Consider the following 21341-nt stretch of genomic DNA (forward strand, 5'->3'; position numbering starts at 1 on the left):
TAGACCAATGAGTTTCAAGAATTGAGAGAAAGGAAGTAAAATTGTAATACTGCGAACGTCAACGTATCAACTATCAACTGTTAAGACCAATTTAATTGAATAAACAATGAGTCGTTGGGACAAGTCGTTGCATCACAAACAGTGGCAATGAGAAGTTATAAACGAAAACATAAACTCTCTTTAGATAGTGATTGTTAGCAACTAAAAAACGGCCGTAGGTTAAAATAGTGTACGCAACTCACGTAATAATTAGCCTTTATGACACTCGTAGAAGTTTTAAAGGAACTCGCGAAGGCTCGTACTTTAAATTTTCTACTCTTATCATAAAGACTATCCTTATGCTATCGTTGCGTAAACTATTATTATATGATTTAACTGAAAAATAAAAATTGCTTGCATATGTTAATTAATTCAAGTGAAACAATCAAGAATAATAGAACAGAAATATAAATAAAAAATATACTACCTTTGCAAATTCTTCGAGAATGACACCAAGAAAATGTGCAAAAGTAGAAAAGCCTAGTCACCAGCTGATCTTGATATATTGCTGACTCACGATGAGACGGTGGTAATCACAATTACGTACTGAAGACAGGTTATAATCCTGTAAATTTACGATTACGACGTGATTATCTTGAATAAAAACTTACATGACATCAAACAGATGACGAGGAATTTAAAACTCTAGAATACAGTTGTATCTAGTTTTGCCATTTATTACATTTTGTTCGTTGAAAAATATTTCTTTGGGATCAAGTACCAAAATATGGTTTGGGCTTCGTTTTCAACCCAAGTCTCAGACGTTGGTGATATAGTACAAGGAAAGGTCAGTTATGGACGAGAAGGTTTACATTATTATACAGGCAGATGTCTATAAAGGGGGGGTGTAGATGTAGATGTAACTCTATCATATCGTTAACAGTAAAAGAAAATAGAGTAAATTAAAAACTCTTGCGGGAATTTCCAGATTCAGTTTGAGAAATTTACCTTAGGCATTTTCCCTATGTTTACACCGATATTTATTTGATTTGATATTTCCCTTTAGAATGAAAGTGTAAGAAAACTCCTAACGTCAATTGAAGAGATATTCCTAGAATTTAGAATTTTTTATTATAAAATGCAAATGTTACGGTTGAGAAATACACAAAACCATCGATAACATAAATATGGTTATTTAGTTTTGTAGCATGAGTGGTTAGGAATAAAAAGCATACCAATTTAAACAACGATAACAGATTTATGATTTATGACAGCTAAAAACCATGTTGCTGTAAATATTTTGAAGACATACTGATTGTTCTCGTAAATGGAACAGATAGTAATGCAGGCCTATACGTATTTCAACTGTGTTAAATCTAAGGTGTAATAAAAATGATCTGATATAATAGTTTTATTCCGAGTCACTGGCCTTTCAGCAGTTGACTGATACCTACCCATATAACATAAAGTATCAAAAGTCTTGCATATTGGAAATAAACTATATCATAATAAACTATTGATATGAATATAAATCATCAAACTTTCTGAAATATACTAAGTTTAATCTAGGCCCTGTTCTAATAATTTCCTAATGTGATAACCAAAATCGGGTAATAATATTTTATTAGTTAAGTTTCTACTATCATATACATATAATTCCAAGACAGATTCGAGTAGATTTTTGTTTAATGGAATCGCTGAAATTGTGCTGAATTAGCAATAAAACAAACGATACGTGCGCATGGACTCTTGACGATGGCAATAAGCAATTGTGGCGCTCGCCGCTCGCCAGCAATAATGGTGATTACTGCAGTGACGTCTTCATATAATAACACACCTGTAGTCGTCAGATTCGTTACATCATTATATTAATTCTATCGTCATTTGACAGTGATATAACAGCCGAGGTACAATTCTCTTCAAACCACACAGGTCGTTACGTTTGCAACATATTTATTTTTGTGGGCCTACAATTGTAATGTAAATATTCATTTTAATGGACTCAAATTACACTTATTTTACTTTTTGATATTCCCCTATTTTAATTACATTAAACATGCATATATTCATTTAAAAAGGCAAGTATAATCATGGAGATTGTACAAGTATATCAGGGTTGGGAGGAAATTTTACACCAGGAGCTATAGTGCGTTCAAACAGCCGTGGCACCTGAGGGATTAGGAGGCCCCAAGGGTTTCCATGGGGTGTCCTAATCCCTCAGGTGCCACGGGTGTTTGAACGGAGTATAAACAGTTTTATATGTAGCTCTGAAGACAAGAACACTGAAAAAAGCTTACCCATTAAGAAGATCCACCGCAGATTTCCAAGTGAAAGAGAAACATGTACAGTGGGTTTGTCGTGTTTTAGTCCATGTTCAAACGCAATAAATATTAGGGGAGGAGGTAAAGATCTGGTTTGGCTACAATCCATACCAAGGAGGATGTAGTGATGTTTATAGAATTACATCAAACACACTTGAACGTTGTATGTGAGGTTATGATACGTTGGGGTCGTTAACTAGTAAAGGTGTAGACCTCTAGGATGTTTATATGACAACATGGTGTTTACAGGAATGGTTTTGAACTGTAGTACTGTGGTACTGTGGTACATAGTTGTGGTTTGGGAGGGGATGGGGGTGTGTGAAGATGGTGCCACAGACTGAAGAGAGAAAACTATAGGTTTACTCTATAGCCTGTGATGGTGTTCTGTCACGGTTTCGAACTGTCAATATGTAAATGTGACATAGTGGATAGTGGCAATTTGTGAGTTGGGGATATTTGCGGATGGTGTTGTGTCACAGTTTTAACTTGACAAGATGATGGTGATGTAAAATTTTGGGGATCTCAAATTTAAAGTGGTCTTTACTGTGGTATTTTTGAAATTGTTCATAAAGGTGACCTGATAATATTATATTTGTCATAATGGTTCTTCTATGCCGGAATGGTGAAAGGTCCGTCATAGAGGTGATATTTAATTTCCTTTATCATGATTTGTCAGAGTGATGTCGCAAGCACGGTGTTCCTAATTAATGATTTGATGATAATAAGACACTTGTGGTGCATCTTGATCTGACTTTATCACAAGCCTTTGTCAACAAGGTGTTCTGAAAAACCCATGTTACGAAATAATTAAGACTATCAAAAAGACTTTCTTACGAAACACAATATTTAGGATACAAACCACTTTCTAGAACGATCGATCAAACATATAAAGGCTAATTACAGTCTTCATAAAACTTATAATTATCCTGGAACATATTTTTTTTTATATTTTATTTACAGTATTTCTTAACAATATGTCATATAGTATCTCTTTTAAATTTAACTAAAGAATCAAAGTATTAATTTCTTAATTTTAATCATCGACAATATAAAAAAATATTTAATAATACTTGACTGATTTGTTTACCTGATAAGAGAAGAGCGATTGACGATAAATACTTAATCAAAGCATCTTAGTTCTCATTATGTTTTCGGTCCAAATATTTATCAATACAGTTGTAAATGATTTATAATGTGACTTAACAGAATAAAAGATATCGAAGTGAAATCTAATTACGTTTCCTCAATTGTAAGTCTTATAAATTCCCCTCCATTATAAATTAAATCTTTTAGCTATTGAGATACTATTTGTTACATAATAATAAAGTTTCCTAATCATTCTTAGTAGTACTTATTAGTAATTACGAGTAATTACTGGTAGATTATTTACAAGAAACGTTTTGTACTATATCTCCTGTTTATAGTACAATGTTTTGAAAGTCATCTGTAGGACCAGAGGAACAATTCAAAATGCCACACACTTCGCGTTGATGACGCTAAGACGGAATGAATCTGTAATAATTCTCTTATTAAATTCAAGAATACACAATTCGGATTTGTAAAGGTCTTCTTAAAACCCATTTTTCAATAAAACCATGAACCTGAGATCAATAACTAAATTACTTATCTGTCAAAAAAGCCAACGGTTAATTTCGTGTTGAAAATTTGAGGATGTTCAAAAGTTTTCTTTAACAATAAATAATAACAGAAAAAAAGTGTAAATAATGTTTAAGATTTGCTAGTTAATCTAAGTAAGTATTAAAAAATGTTTTCTTTTATTTATGTTTTTGTAAGTATTTTCTTGTAAGAGATTTCGTTAACATGACAAAACCTTATAACGAAACTACGTAACTCCCACTCATACGCGATAAGCCAACCAGATTATGCCAAACCATGAACTTGATCTTTAAAATATGAATTCAAACAAAACCTTATCTTTCCGAAGTATTTTGAACAAGAGGGTTTTACACCTGGAGATAAAATTGAAAATTTCTGTAAAGCCACAAACATAAATGAAACCATCCTCCACTTTGCATTTAGAATAACAGGTTTTTACACAATGATGCTCTTACTAGTTTAACTACAGCTTACCTGCAATCCCTGCAAAATAAGAGATACAATTTCTGCAAAACCACAAACTTATCTAAACAATCCTTCATTTGATATATATTTTGACAAAAGGATTTTTAACGCCAACCAAACCTTCAACTTTTCTTCCTGGACAGGCTTCCGCGTCACTTACTGCACATTCGTGGTCTACAGGTGAAGTCACTTGACTTGTCAACTATGAGGAAATCAAGTCGTCCTGAAGATGGTACGCTTCATGGAGGACGAAACGTCGATGGATGAAAGTGTTTTTCTGTGTACTTTATATACTTTTTGATGAAATGGCGACCATACAAAGTAGGTATCTTAAGCCAAGTATGAATGTATGGCCCAGTCGTCTCCCAATACCACGAATCAACCAATTAACTAGTTAAACTATAAAGTTACTTTTCCTCTTGCAAAATAAGAGATAAAGTTTCCGACAAAACATAAAGAAACAAAAATGTTTACTTACGAGGTGTTTCGAATAAGATAGTTTTAGATGGCAACGAATCTTTAAATGAAACTAGTTTTAAGCGCACCCATTCTCCCTAAAGGACAAGGGTTGAAGTTTCTTCCAAACCATAGATCTTAAAGGGTTAACAAAACCATCTGCTCTTTTCCAGGTATATTGTATAAGATATACCTTTTAACACTAGTTAACCCTATAACGGTAACATACTTATCACTCTTGACCGAACCATAAACATAAACAAAACCATCTCTATGTTACAAGGTATTTGTCAAAGGACAACAGTTTAACCAATGCATTCTTGCTACTCCTACGACATGACTTACGACTTAAGGGTTAAAATTTCTACAAATTCATTTTCATAATCATCTTCTACTTTCAAAATATTTTGATTGAGAGGGTTTTAAACGCCAATCACAACTATATAACTAGTGTAACTACAGAATACCCATCCCTACAAGAATCGAGCTAGAATTCTGTCAAACCATAAACATCAGAACCACCCTCCACTTTCAAGGTATTTTAAGTAGGCAATTTTAAACTACAATCAACCCTATAGCTAGTTTATCACGAGTACATCTATCACCCTTACGAGGGAAGAGTGTATTCTGTAAACCATAAACTTAAACATATTTTGGAATTTTTTTAAACAATACTATTTTAACAACATAATCTTACACCTATAAAACATACCATCCATCTCTTCGAAATAATGGGGTTTTTGCCAAACCATAATCTTAAACAAAACTACCCTCACCCTCTATATGGCTAGGGCTGCACATACTGCTCTATGAGCCGGCCGGTAGATAGCACTATCGCAAGGTCATGGTCGCTATATAAGCAGGCGGTGTTGTCAGCGTCCCAGTCGCCCAGTGGACCCCGGTTGCCAAGGTCTGTCAAGGTCACAGCATGAGGACCTCCTTCGCCTTCGTCGTGCTTGTAGCCGCCTTCGCCCCCTTGGACGCTGGAAAACTACGTGAGTATTTGAGAATAAAAAATATAGGTGCTTTCAGAAAAAGGGCTTAAAAATTGTAAAAAAAATTATAGTTCTATAGTTAAATAAATTTGTATGTTTTTATTTTATCACATTTATCATAGGGTGTTGTATTCAAAAATTTCAATCCCCTACTTTTGTGTCAAAAATGAAGTCTGTGAATAAAGTGCATTTATTTAGGATAATTTTTATTAAACACAGAAAAATTGCAAAGAATAGTTTCCTTTTATGGAAAATATCTTACCATATTTTATATCTGTATATTTTACCATGTTGAGCTATATAAAAGAATAACGCATATTTTTCAAGAGTATAGTATGACTCAAATAATTCATTATTTAGCATTTAAGCCTCCAGACTACATTTACTACTACTTACTACAGGTGTAACCTGAGTACCTATTCATGAACTCTGAAATTTTTTTTTGTTTTTACTTAAAAACAGTTTGTAGTAAAATATACTGAAACATTTTTGTAAAAAAGAATGTAATAAAAACCTTTAATAATATTTTTATGCAACTAGTTTTTCTTATCATAAAATTGATCAAATAAATTTCAGTCTCTAAAAAACCTTAAACACTTAAAAATTTACACTTAACAATCAATATTAAAGAATATTAAAGAACGATTTAAAACCAGCCCAACTAAATATCCTACTTTACTTCTTTGCGTAACGATAACTTCATTTATTCAACAGGAGATCTAAATGGAAAACCATTAATTTACAATTACAGAGCATAGATTAATCCATAATCTAAGTTATTTTTATTGCACAATTTTCTCATAGGTCTTATTGAATATTTAGTCGCTTCTATCATTTTTATGTATTTCTGTTCAAGACAAAAATAGTATTTCAATGAAGTCTTATAATGAGACAAATACTTATTGGTAAACACGATTTCAATTGATCATTAATTTTAGATTAGTTTGAGAAGTAACTATCCGTTAATACTAAGTGTAAACTAAGCCACGATGTTTACATTAACTTAAATACGCATTGATCAACTTATAATGTAGTGACGATTTCAAAATTTCAAAATAACAAATTCACTACTATGTCCAACATTTAAATCAGTTATAAATCAGTAAAGATTAGTATATGAGGTAAGCATTTGTTTTAACGATGTGTGAAGTGATAATAATATTTTTTATTAGCCATGTAAACAAATTAAACTAATCCAATTTTACTAAGAAAATAAATTTATAGTCTTTTTAAACTAATCAACCATCGATTTGTTAGCACATTCGATAAGCAGTAGCTTACAAGTAATCTAATTTACCATGAAACAAAATGCTGTAAGGTTTTTATAATAATTTACGAGCGCTCAACCCGTGGTCAAAAACTCGACCAAAAGTATGTACTGTATTGTGCAAACTTCTCTATTTTCACTCCTTGCTGTAAATAAAACATGTGGTTGGAATTTCTTCAGTTTGTTTTGATTTTCTGTTTATATTTTTTTGTTATTTCGTCACCAACATGGCAAGCCATATGGCCCATGTTAATTTTTGTTTAATTTCAAATTCATTTTTTGTGCATATTTTTCAGCCTATTTTAATTTATAAAGGGATTCTGCACATCCACAGTAAAATATCTTTAATTTGGCACCAAACACGTGCAATTCGGTATAGTAATATGGTCAGGCTAGCTGTCATAAGAATTGCGAAAATGTTTTTTGGTATATAAGATTGACGAAATCACAAAAATATATCGAATCACGAATATAAATAAATTTTATCCATCCAGTTTTGTCCAAGTAAATTATTAAAGTCTTACAACTTTCAAACACAGTTTTTGCGTTTCAGGTTACAATATGACCTATTGGTTATTGGTAAATCCTCTGAAAAGGACGTTTGGTTTTGTCAGTTATCTATTGTAAACATGCATCCTAGTTAACCTCTTTTTTTATTACAAATGACAACATTCGCAAGCGCTTTGCGAGTAAAACAACAATAACAATGACAGGCAGGTTTATGATTATAGTCGACTGTAAATCACCTCTAAATTTACCATTTCATTTTATTTTTATTTTCTGCTGACATCTCTTTTTAAATCATTTTCCCTGATATGATATTTTATAATGACTGTTGGGTTTAAATATTGAAATAAACATAGTAATAACAATAACCACTATAAGTCACTCTTAGTCACTATAGTCACTATCACTATAGTCACTCTTTATATTTCACTCTTATCTTTCCATATAATATTACAATATTCATATCCTATGAACGGAAAATGTAGTTTTGTTTACAATAACTTATAATAGTATATTTAGTATGATCACAGATTTACAATTTTTGCATAAATCATTTTTAATGTTATTAGCACGATTATAAAGTTGCTGATAAAAAAATATTATTTTACAAAAGCACAACTTTTTGGTTTTCCTAGTTGAATGAGGTTCATTTTTATTTGTTGAACATCGTAGCTTATTAGTCATTTTCTGACTTTAGATACAAACATTTGAAGATAATTAATGTTATGAAGTTTATTCTAAAATCCCATCCTCTCTTACAGCTAGCACATTGTGTTAGTTGCCCAGATAGAACGGACATAGCAAACAAGTCATTGTTTACTGAAAGACCGCCTTAAACGATGTTTTGGTCTTTTTATTTTGAGTTAGATAATTACTGTTTTACGATCACCAACTTTCCACGATTTGTAAGATATCAACTGTCCAAGTTTTTCTAAGGATAACATTAACTGTATCTATATACTTGATTGAATAGACCTTGGTTGATAGTATTTCTAGTTCTTATAGGCTTTTCAATAGGCTCTTCCAACAGGCGGATTGAAATATCAGAATGTTTACAAGTCGTTTGTTTACATTTCCAAGAGTTAAGCTTGGGTTGGACTGTAGAATGTCCTTTGCTTACGGGTTTCTATTAAACAATAAATCAGGTTCACGTTTGTATTGAAAAATTAATTTGACATAAGTTTGATGTAATAGCGTTTTTTGCTCAATAATGGAAGAAATTATTTACTTGCGCCCTTCTTGAATCACCATTATTAGGTTTGGGCTAAAACATTACGTATCTTAATTTAAAATCTCTATGAAATATTTTACTATTAGGTATTAACGTACATTATTTTTTACTGAGCTTTGGAGAATTTATCATCCATTACTGTAGAATTTATGGTAAAAACCTCATCCAACGAAAGACCTATCAAATTGAACTAAATTTAAATATTAAACTAGGCAAAAGTGTTTTAAATTATATTATTTCGGCCAGTTAATGTTAAAATTCAACTAAATACATATTATCTTTACATTCGATAGCCTATTTAGGTACATTAAACCTGTTAAGAACCTGTAACTTTGACACACAATTCACAACTCAAAAAGCGTAGATGACGTAACACTACTTTAAAAACATAAAGTTACTGGCATAAAATAGCATTATTACTTTCCTATATTAACATCCTACGGCCATAAAAACAAGTAAACATTTCAAAATAATACTTTTGTTTTAAAAAGATTGCTTGTCCTTAAGTATTGCACGGTTACACGTTTTAAAGTAAACCAGTGCTTTAAATAAGCTAGTATTGTTTACATTAACGCTAGTTGTTATTTAAACGATAACCGTTGCAACGGCTTAGTCACTGTTACATACGAGGAACTGTTTTCCATTCAGTCGTCGCTCCCGTGTCACGGTCAAGGTTGTGACATACGTTTACCGGCTAACAATGACGTCACCCTTCGCCAGAAGGTGACACCTCGATCAAGTCTGTGAGATACATACTAACTACGGGAGAATACTGGTTGTAGGCTTAGGAAATTTGTTTATTTAGGTTTAATAGTGAAATATTTTTTGGTTTAAATGAAATTATAATATAGGTAACCAGAGAAAATTCTGAGAGTTTTTACTTTAAGTACGTGCAAACAAGAAGAGTTAGGTAAAAAATTAATTTTTTATCAAAATCCTAATACAAAAGTCAACGTAAATAATATATACGTTTTATTTCGACAAGTAAATTCAACAAACAAGCAGTTGGCCGATCTACAATATGTAGCAAACTTCTTAAAAGGGTTTCCTCTGATCATTGGGGTTTTAGCAAATTATACCTTGCTGTAGAAACAGCTGATTCTATTCAGTAACAAAGTTACACAATGAATCTCACTCGATATACACAAATCCTCAACTTATTCAACTTAAACTCACTATCGTTATTATATTGTCAACAAAAAGACAAGTTTGAAAAATAATCTTTAATATCGTTGTTGTGGGGTGGGGTGGGGGGGGGGGGGGTATTAGAGAGCTCAACTACTAGTAAAATGGAATACCAGTTTTTTTTATTGTGCAATTGCAGTAGTAACTAAATCAAAATACCATCTTATGAACTCCCTCTTTCGGTGACTCCAGGGCGGACCGACGACCCTGGGTGCCCAGAGGGAAGAGGAAGTCATCCAGGATAACTCCCTGGCCCTCACAGCCGATTAATATTCTGTACTCCCTACCAGACTTCCGCGTTCACCCTAATAGTCTACGTGCACTAGGAAGCCGCGAGGGATTTGATTGTTGATTGATACAATCATTATTTAATTGTTTAATACTAGGGCAATACCTTACCAGATTGGAATATTAATTGTGATTCTGTGATAGTTAAGTAGTTCGGATGGAACTAGTGATTTGGAACAAGTTATAGATAAGAGTTAACAGCTTATTAGTGTTTTACATTAACATGTTGAATTTGAACAGTTTTTGTAACAAAAATAGAAATAGAGAAACCTTATTTTACCACGAACCAAATATGAACTCCTGTAATGATGTGAAATATGGTTTGTCTGTTCACTTCAAGGGGTAATCTGTTTCCTTACTCAACTTAGAAACTCAGTTAAATAACTGCTGGTTCATGTTGAGATAAGGTTTTTTTTTTAATTCTTACTGATTGTGTATATTTTGTAATTTTTAAAAGGTTTATGTTTTTTTTTTCAACGAAGGGTTGAAAATCTAGGAGTATTTATGGCTATTTTTCCATATAAAGCGACTGTTTTAGCGTATCACTTCAAAACTACACACTCCAAAAAACACTTCAAATAATTCCAATTTTTACCGTTAGTTGTTTTGATTTTTTTTATTATTTTGAGTTATCGTATGAATTCTTAAGATTTTTGTTTTGTTTTGTCGCAACTAAATTTAATTTGTTATCTCAGATATACGATGCTTGTTAGTCATCTACCCATTTTCAATCTTATGTATTGGCTAAAACGTATAACCAATTAAAATATCCGTAGTAAATTGGGGCTACAAACTAAACAAAAACTAGCGTTATAGTTTGTAACTATACTACTTCAATATGTATTCTTGAATCTTGAAGAACGTGATAAAAAATGATAGATTTAAACTTCAGTATCGACAAGTCGATTGTTTGTCGCAAAACTTGAGTCAATTTATAAGAATTTCGCTTGCTCCAACCAAAAAATTAAAACTAGTTCCCTACCTTTCAGTTTCGTAAACCTTCTGCATATAAAAATATAAAAATATTTAAAAAGTAAGTCATTTAGATTCTTTACAATACTAGTTATTATATCAATATTTTAAATTTACCTACTAATTTATGGTACGCTAGTATTATTCCATAGGTTTGTTATGTTGCTGTTGATAAAGTGATAAACAAAATGCATAACAAATAAGTCTAGATGCCAAACCGGTTTCTGTATTATTCCTATTCCGCACGTCATTCGGTATTGCTACAAGTGTTTGTGTGCAATAGAGGTAGAAACATCCACAATCCAGAGTGTGTTGCTCTTTTGGCGGCAAAGCCATAAATATCAGCTGGTCAAGGTCAACACATCAAGGAAGTGTGGTGCGGTTTTTCACATGAAAGCTATGTTATGAATATGAATAATTATCCCGTCATAATGAAGCAATCAAAACATGCATTGCGGGTCTTGTGTTTTTCCTACGTAGGGCAAAAAAATCAGCTGGAATCGAGGACATCAGTTGTAAATCTTTCTGTTTATTCGTCCTCTGATTTTACGGAAGAAAATAGTTCCGGTTGGTAAAAATATTATTGAAACACATGTTTTATTATTATCCCCCTATACATACTAGGTAGATTGGGAAGGTATTGGTTTTGTACAGACTACAATTTGGTACGATTTTGATGAAAATTGGTAAGTTAACACTAATTTCAGGGTATGTACCCATGAGTGTTTATGTTTTAGAAATTTTTATTTTTTCAGTGACTGTTCCACAAAAGCCCATCAAATAACGGAAAATCCAATTTTCACCTAAACGGCTTTAACGATTTTCTCAAAATTTACTATTCTATGATGTTTTAAACTCTAAACAAAATGGTACAACCCCCAATGAAGAAGAAATAACGATTCAATTTTACTGATCAAATATCACAGTTCGAAAGAGTTGTTGTTGACAAGCTAATGGGAGAAAGTATGTGTCAGTTTGTTGATACCGTTTATTTGTGTTTATTGTTCCGTCAAATTGTAAGTTTAACTACGATAACATCGAAATCCACCCCTTTTTGAATTCTACTCTGTAATTTGGTTAGCAGAGAAAACTATCACCTCTAAATAGCGAAAATAACTCTTTGTACACAATAATAAAATGAGATGGAATTAATTTTGAAACTGTTTTATGAAAGTTAACAATGTACGAAATTATCGTTTTGTGATTTAGTTAGCAAAAAATATGACGAAAGAAATTGTTCATAACATAAATAGAAGTGCATTTTTAGACACCGCTCATTTCCCAGCATCGACCTTGCTTTGGTTGTTCACTTTAGGTCTCTTAGGTAAAGAAAATCACTTTAGGTCTTATGATGAAATATACTATTTATGCAAATTATTATTATTTATTATGCTATTTATGGCCTAGTCAACACCAGGAATAAAATATTGCCCTTCTTTTTCAGCCTCTTACATCAAAGCCTGTAGGAAGGATGATCCCAAACTCAACGAATGTGCGGTCAAAAATGGACAGGCTGCTATTCCATCGTTGATTCAAGGTGAGAAATTCAATAAATATGACTTGAGTACAACAATTTCGTTAGGACCAGTATATACTCTTTACTCAGTACATACTACATATATATCAGTATATGTTCGAGGATAGATTAAGTTCTTATTATAATTTAGGAAATATAGATCTGTTAAGGTTTTTCTTACCACACTACTTTCACAAATAATAGCAAGGAAAATATGTTATAGTAAAAATTATTTTTTTTTATTAACTGTTTTCTTCTAGTTTACTTCCTAATTTAAAAATAAAGAAAACTTCCATTTTAAAAATGAATGTTTTAAGGGTTATTGAAAAAAAGTAAATACGATAAACCACTTTGTCGAAATGACATCTGATCGTCAGGCGGTTAAATGTCATGTCGACAAATTGTTTTATGCAACATGCGTCCAGGTGCGCTCCAATGTTGTGTATGGTGTAATTGCAACTCTTGAATGCAATATGTTACTCTGCCTTGAATAATTATTCAATGCGCCGGCTTTTCAAACATGTTTTGTGTTGGACAGGCGACAAAAGTCTCGGCATACCCAAGCTCGACCCCCTGGAGATAGAGAAGGTCGTGGTGGGAGACGCCAACAAGAAGGGAGGCGGAGGACTGGGAATCACGTTTACCTGTTACAAGTGTAAAATATCCGGCCTGAAGGACCTTCAGTTGAAGGACGCAAAGTGAGTAACTAGATATTCAACACAAAATGTTAGCCTATCCTATCAAAACAAACTTACCTAGTCAGATGAACCTATCCTATAATAAACCTATAATAATACCATAACATACTTGCGCATGATAGCTTGTTCCTCATGAACGCAATAATGACTACTATAAGGATATTTCCTCTATAAGTCCTATTTTTTTTTATTATTATCATTATCAATTGAGATGGGGACTCTACCTAGACACAGACATAGACCTAGGAGGGGGAGCGAGCTGGTCTAGTGGTTAGAATGCGGGACTGCGTTGCCCGAGATCACGGGTTCTAGCCTGAAGTAATGTGAAAAGCAATCCCAGGTTCGTGTCTAGCGCCCTAGGACAAAAAATCATTATCAATTGAGATGGGCATCCCACCTAAACACAGACATGTTGACTAGGTGCGTGTTTTAACCTAAATATGAGTGTAGAATGGATTTAGATGACTTTAGTAGCTTTGTTACTAACGGATACCAGCTGTTTCATTAGCCAGGACCATTATTGATAGCCAAATTATCGAGGACAGCTGGGTCAACTTAACAACCCTTATCCTGACTTATCAGAGTTTAATCCTTAAATTAAAATGTCTAAGATATACCTCCTAGAATTAACGATTTAAAACAATGTTCTATATGCTTGTGTAAAGAATAACAAAAAAATTCTAGAAATTAAATAAAGTTTTAATTTATAGCAATTTTTATCTATTGTTTAGCTTTCCGAATTTTTCAAACGTTCAACCATCCAAAGTATCTACTTTAAAAACCAGCTTATTGTTATTCTATATGACTAGGAACGTGTAATGTTGCAGTGTTAGTTGATTGGTATTTTAATGGATGGGTAGGAATCTAGACACACTCAGAAATATATAAAATCTTCCATCTACTCGATCAGAATGAGTATTAGCCAACCGTAATTGACAAATTACCACAAATTACAAACAACAAACACTTAATGTCAGTATAATGTTCGTAGCAATCGCATCAACACTGCTATTGTTAGAGTAGAGAAAAACATTTCTCACGTCTGGATTGTGATATTTTAATTAGTTTATAGTGAAATAATCTTGGACGTGGCTCCCTAGAAATAAATGCTTCCTTTGTGTTGTTCTGACCATTATAAAATATAGACTAATTGTTTTAATAATGTTTAGTAATTTTAAAGTTAATATTTGTATGGGAAATCGCTAAAATAAAAACTAATATAAGTAATGAAAAGGCTAACAATGGTTAGCCTTTTCTATGTGTTAATAATTTAATGTAGAAATTTATGTTTTAATTCAGTTGTTTTATCATAAGGTTGAAAGAGGTAAAGGTTTTTGGTCATATTTTCAATAAAATTGCTTCAACGATAATCTGTTGTAAAATATTGTTCACAGGACATAAAAACCATTTACGGTGGTTTGAACAGTTTAATTTAACGTGATTGACATTAAGATTTCAATTTTTAATACGATTATTTTGTTGGTGTAAATATTGTTTATGATTGGATAAAATGAAAGGTATCCATGCAATGACGTTTTTGTGCGTTGTTGCACATTTTAATTATTCAAAAATGTTAATTATTATTCTTACATCAACTTACATTGCATTAATACCTATTTAAGAAGATATATTATAAAGTAAATACAAACTTTATTCAGAATAACTATCACAAGAGTATTTATAATGTAATACCATAACAAAGATTTTATAAATTGTTCGAAACAAAATTTCAAGCTATTTCTTAACAGGTCCACTAACAACAGCTCTACGCCACCTGTATGTGAAGTATTCTGACACCTGGTAGTGAATGTAGTTATTACAAAGATTTATTGATATTTTCAGAATCGATTTGAAGAAGAAGACGTTCGAATTCACAGGCAAAGTACCGAAGGTTGGAGTTAAGGGAAGGTACACGACGGAAGGTAGAGTTCTCATTCTTCCCATCAAAGGGAACGGAACCGCAGACCTCACTTTGGGTAGGTACCTAAAATGTATTAGTATAAACTAGACTGTTATGGTTAGATTTGTGTGATGTTGGAAACTAACCTTATCACTTAAATACTATAAGGTGACTCGGTCTCAAACTTATGTGAGTCGATGGTTAAAGTCGGTAGGACTGTTGTTTCGATTCCCGGCGTCCATATTAAAAATGTATTACTAAAAGTTGTTTAATGTTCCTAACTGTAGTTTTAAAAAATTCTCAAAGTCTGTTTTAATTAAGAAAATAATTATATAGTCTTTGTGTTGTGGCAAAAAGTAACGTTCAAAACGCGTGAAAGTGTCAGTACATATTCAAAGTGTCATACATATTCTTGACCATAAAAGTGCTCAATAAATTTCGAACTTCAAATATATGGTCTTAAATATGTAATGACTTTCTACTCTGTTATGCAATATACTATGACGTTACCATATGATAGTCTCTAGGTTTTAAATGTAAGGCACTCCTAAAATCGGGGTATGTTTTATTTCACTACATACTATGATGATTTTGTTACTTGACGTAGGTTGGGTTAGGTTAGGTTAGGTAAGGGTAGGTAAGTTAGGTTGGGTTGGGTTAGGTTAGGTTATGTTGGGTTATGTTAGATTAGGTTAGGTTGGGTTATGTTAGGTTGATGAAAGGTGAAAGATATTATTTATACTTATTTATAATGTTTACATTTACATTACCGGTACCAGACGCTTCGCCCATGCTACAATGGGACAACCTCAGTGGCGAGGTAGGTCTCAACCTTGCCACTGAGGTTGCCCGTTGTAAAATACGCGAAACTTCTGGTCAAAGACAATAGAGTAACCGATAGGTTAATAGGCACTACTGTCTTTGGTTTGGTATTGTAAATAATGTACAATTATGATTAGGTTCTTACCGGTTGACCTTGAGTCATAGAGAGTAGAGCCTCTTTAACCTATGCTTGAATGTAGTGATGATGCCACTGACCGTTTAAGTGTACGAAGATTTAACATCGATTAGTTAAATTGAACCCTCGACAGATTGTTCTGCTGCAAAATGTTTTTTTCTTCCATACAATTTTTTGTTATCACATTAAACAAAAAAGGAATTAAAATGATAATTTGCTATATAGTCTTTTGCGCCATCATAAACTACCAAAGTAGGCTAACTAAAGTATAGTGTCTTTGAGTAGTCGCCCCTCTGTATGGTCCTGCTATCGACAATTTATTTATTTATAAAAAAATTTAATTGTTTGTTGAGCCAGTCAAAAAGTGCTAGTGTGCTAGTGTCTCAATTTAAAAGCTCTATTTTATACTTAATTTTGTTGTTACTGAAATAGTAAATACCCCCGCCGCAGCAAACCTGCCGACTAAGCGAATTTCCATTTGTCTGAATTGATTTTCAGTTAAATATATTTGAATAACATTAGGTTTAACGAGTACCTAGGTTTGCTGCTACAAGGAAACTAATAAAGTGTGTTTTTGAGTAAAATATTGATAGCTTAGTACAAAATAAATAAATTTGCCAAGTTTGATCAAAATATATCCATAAACAAGCAAACTACAACATTTGACAATATTCTCCATAAGAATAACATGGGAATTTTAAATATACAATTTTTTTAATTTTCTCCGTTACTAATAATCGAACAAAAATACTTTTATATACTAAATTATTTGTTTTTTTAAGCTCTTTAAAAAGGTCTAAAGAGAAATCGGGAAATTTTGTGTTTTGAGGGTCAAAAGTGAGAAAAACCAATTTTTACCCCATAAAACCTCCCGTAAAACCCCGTTCCCATGGTCCGATCGTGCTGCTTCGCGAACTCATTCAAGTTTATCCTGCTTTACACCTTTAAACCAAATTTCATCAAAATCGGACAAAAATTACTCAAGTTATCGCGTTCACGGACGTATATATATATATACATAAGTCTATATATATATATATATACATATATAAAAATTTGAACGAATGGTGTTTTTGGCCTCTGGGGACATCAAAATGAAAAAGTAAATCGGTCCCGGGTCTAGGTCTTACCGTGCCACCTACGGTAATAGCTACTTCCCTATAGGGAAATTCGCTAAAAGATACAAATGATATATAATAAGTTGTTCTGAGAGTTAGTTGTTCTTAAACAGTCAGCCTATTCGACAGAAATGAGTAACTTACATAAACGCAATCTGTCGGTGGCTCTTTGCAACTACGTCCATTCTGGTTAAGAATCTGGCGACTTTAACGTGGGGAGGGAATGTCTAGTTGTACCAATAGTTAAAACATTTAGTGTAAAGATGGCTACGCTTGTACACAAAATGAAATATCTTCTTCAGTACCCAAAGTCATACCCCGAAGTAGTGTTCTATCTTATGATATTTGTTTAAAGAAAACAGGACGAATAAGTTAGTCAAAATAATATCATGCTTCAATTTTTTTATCTCTACAGGTGACCTGAATCTGAAATACAGGTTGCTGTACGACCTGGTGAAAGGCAAAGATGGCAAGGACCACGTCAAGTTTAAGTCTCCCAAACTTGACTTTAAAGTGGATCAGTTTAAAATCAAGCTGACCAACCTATTCAATGGTGACAAGAATTTAGGTGAGTTTTTATTTTGTTGGAACCTAAATCTTTCGAACTTACTTAATATTTTTTTCTGGTTTTTTTTTACATTACACAAAGTTGAGGAACACTTTTGACTAGATAATCAAATTAGTTGTAGGCTAACTTTAAGGTAACTATTTCCAAGAGTATTTGTAATTTAATAATGTTTCCTAATCTAACCGTACATTGTTTGTTTACATTTTAAAATGTCTGTGTCATAAAAATATATATTTGCTTAAAGTAAAAATTAGTTATTTCTGTATTCTGGAAAAATGAATTACAATAATGTACAATACTATTCAATCGAGGAAACAGAAAAAAACATAAATATGAAATTAACAATAATAAATTAAATTAACCTCATACATAGCATTTATGTTTGACAAAGATTATACGTAGTTTTTTGAAAGGTAACCACACCATTGAGCTAACTAACGATTAAATATTAGGTTATCAATACTAAAGTCTTGTAACCTCGAAATTTTGTTATATAAATTAACGAAGTGAAGTCATTTTAACGTACACACTTTGAGAAATTACATTAAACAGCAAAACATCTTGTGTCAAGGAATTTCTCCTCATCTCGACTGAGAATAAATAATTAAAATGCTACTTTTGCGTATCTCTATAAAAATCTTATCAAAAGTTCCCTGTTACGCTCATTTTTGGCAGCAAAGACTCATATTTATTAATTTTTGATGGAAATAAAATCATTTATTCATTTATTTTTTATTTAATATAGTAATATTCAGGAGTGACATAACAATATTTAACACCCAAAGTGTATATTTTGGGTTTAAATCAGAATATGGTGCACAAAATATAGGGTGTCCCGTAAGTAAACAGCCAAACTCCGGGAAATAGTTCTATGGGTCAAAATAAAGAGATAATCAAGTATAACATTTTTCCAAAATCGCTTCGTTAACCAGACATCCACCATTTTGTATTTTTTACATAAACATTTTTATTTTGGAATTTTTTCAACCGATCTTTATAAACCTTGCTATGTAGGTTAAGGTAAACGAATGTTAGAAAACATCATTTTTTTAACTTAAATTGACTCATAAACGGTTAATTAAAAAAATGTCAAGAACACTTTTATTTAGCATTTTTAAATTCCCTATTAAACGATACCAAGTTTAAAAAGATCGAACAAGAAACCTCTGAAATATTACGAATTTTAGTTGTGAAATGGGGCAAACCTGACTAGCTTCTGCCCTATTCTAACCCATTTTACAACTAAAAATCGTAATATTTCAGGCATTTATTATTCGATCTTTTTAAACATGGTATCATTTGATAGAGAATTAAAAATGCTAAATACAAGAGTTCTCGAAATTTTTTCATAAAATTAACTGCTTTTCAGTAATTTAAGTTTAAAAAATTTAAATGGCCGCCATTTTTAAATTTTAAGATGAATCAATATGAATTTTTGTTCTAACATTGGTGTCTTTTATCTTAACCTATATACCAAGTTTTATAAAGATCGATTGAAAAAATTCCAAAATAGAAATGTGTGTGTAAAAAATACAAAATGGCGGATATCTGGTTAACGAAGCAGTTAAAAAAAGTTATTCTTTATTTTCTCTTTATTTTGACCATCTCTTTATTGATAACAGAATTATTTCCCGGGTTTTGGCAGATTACTTACGGGACACTCTGTATGCATTTAGATGTAATAATTGCAAACTACCCAGTATCTAGGAAAACTTCGTTACACACGTGTACCAAATGACCTCATTTTTGCCTGTATACACTTTAGGTTCCAATTTATAAGTCATTAAAAGCATCACTATTTTTAGCTAGGATTGTAAAAAGTAGAGATTACTTGTATACACGTGCTGCTTCATATTGATTTGTTGTAAATGCTTTCAATGTTCATTTGATTTTCAGGAGAGCAAATGAACGCGTTTTTGAACGAGAACTGGCGAGAAGTTTTGAAGGAGTTCGGCCCAGCTGTTATTGAAGCCATCAACCAAATAATCGTGCTTATCACCAACAGCATAGCCGAGAAAGTTCCCTACGACGACATTTTCCTTAAATAACATCCTTGTGATATTCCCTGTCAATAGCTGTGATTCCGTATCTCTTACAAGTTCTCCAAGCTCTCTTTGAAGTTCTTTAACTCTTAAACTGGGATAAAAGATTAAAAGAGGAACGAGACAACGTTTGATGTATCGCTGACAAAGCGATAACAGAATTTGGATCAGTTTTTAATTTATTAATTTATAATGTTGGAATAATTCAAACTGATTGCTTTGATAGCTTGTTGTTATTGTAGTTTGAGTTTACTCAATTGTTACATAGATTTCAATGCCTTATTTAAATACAAATGTAAAATTTGACTATTTTAATAGCTATGTATAGCGTTGAAGTTTAAATTTGGCTAATTTTGGCATTGTTTCGGCCGGTTGCATTTATGTTTAAATTATTATCAGAAAAATGTGGATATTTCTAAGACACGAATTACTAATTAGAAGTCTCTAATTAATTTATCTTTTCTCTTGTAGATCCAATGTACATTATTCTTGTAGATATTTAGAGATTTATGTCCGTTTTTTATTGTTACTTTGTTAGTAGTCTATTCTTGTCTAATAAATTATTTAAATCCTTTTTTGAAAACTGTATTTTCTTCCTATATAAATTAGGTGAAGATGAAGTACTTAAATTATATCCCACTTCTATCAGAGTCTCTTAGAAATTTTTTCACAATTTTTTGAAATTTATTTTTTAGGTCCTAGATAATTTTTATAAGTAAAAACCAATAAAGATAGCCTATTTATCATTAAGTGAGAAAAGATAAACATCTAACTCACTTTGTTTACACAAAATTTAAACAAACAGTAAAAAATTAAACAAACGAGGGTGGAAAGAAAACGTTACAATATTAAAGCTAAAAACTGGCATCAAAAATGAATTCAGTTTGCATCGTTAAGAAATTAATTCGAAGAGATTATTCATCGACTAGATATTCCTCACCGTGCTTTGTTGCTGATTGAATATGATATATGAAAAGAATAATTATTATAAAAGCAGTCATTCCAATACAGCCGAATCAAATGCAACGACCAAATTGGTTTGGTGCTAATTCACAAGAAGACTCATAAATATACTACTCAAGGTAGCGAAATGTATAGGTTGACACAAACATCGTACCCACTAGAACACAAGCAATAACAAAAACATAGGTAAATCTTACATATTTACATGTTTTATTTGAACACCAAGATTAAGGTGATGTTATGGTTATTTGTTATTTTTTCTTTCTCCTGCTATACATAGTACTGTATATAGAGA

The 21341-nt window shown here is 32.0% G+C and overlaps 1 protein-coding gene across 1 annotated transcript; it reads left to right on the top strand.

Moving 5' to 3' along the window:
* Nucleotides 1-5723: 5723 nt before the first annotated feature.
* LOC128992119 (protein takeout-like) lies at nucleotides 5724-20657 on the top strand. The gene is made up of 6 exons (XM_054415538.1): nucleotides 5724-5833; nucleotides 12728-12820; nucleotides 13338-13497; nucleotides 15340-15473; nucleotides 17889-18041; nucleotides 19938-20657. The coding sequence occupies exons 1-6, from the start codon at nucleotides 5767-5769 to the stop codon at nucleotides 20087-20089; spliced, it is 759 nt and encodes a 252-aa protein (XP_054271513.1). The 5' UTR covers nucleotides 5724-5766; the 3' UTR covers nucleotides 20090-20657.
* Nucleotides 20658-21341: the final 684 nt, after the last annotated feature.

The sequence above is a fragment of the Macrosteles quadrilineatus genome, unplaced genomic scaffold (genome assembly GCF_028750875.1).
Source record: "Macrosteles quadrilineatus isolate MER2022 unplaced genomic scaffold, UCM_ALF_1.0 Scaffold_4__1_contigs__length_99947679, whole genome shotgun sequence".
NCBI lineage: Eukaryota > Metazoa > Arthropoda > Insecta > Hemiptera > Cicadellidae > Macrosteles > Macrosteles quadrilineatus.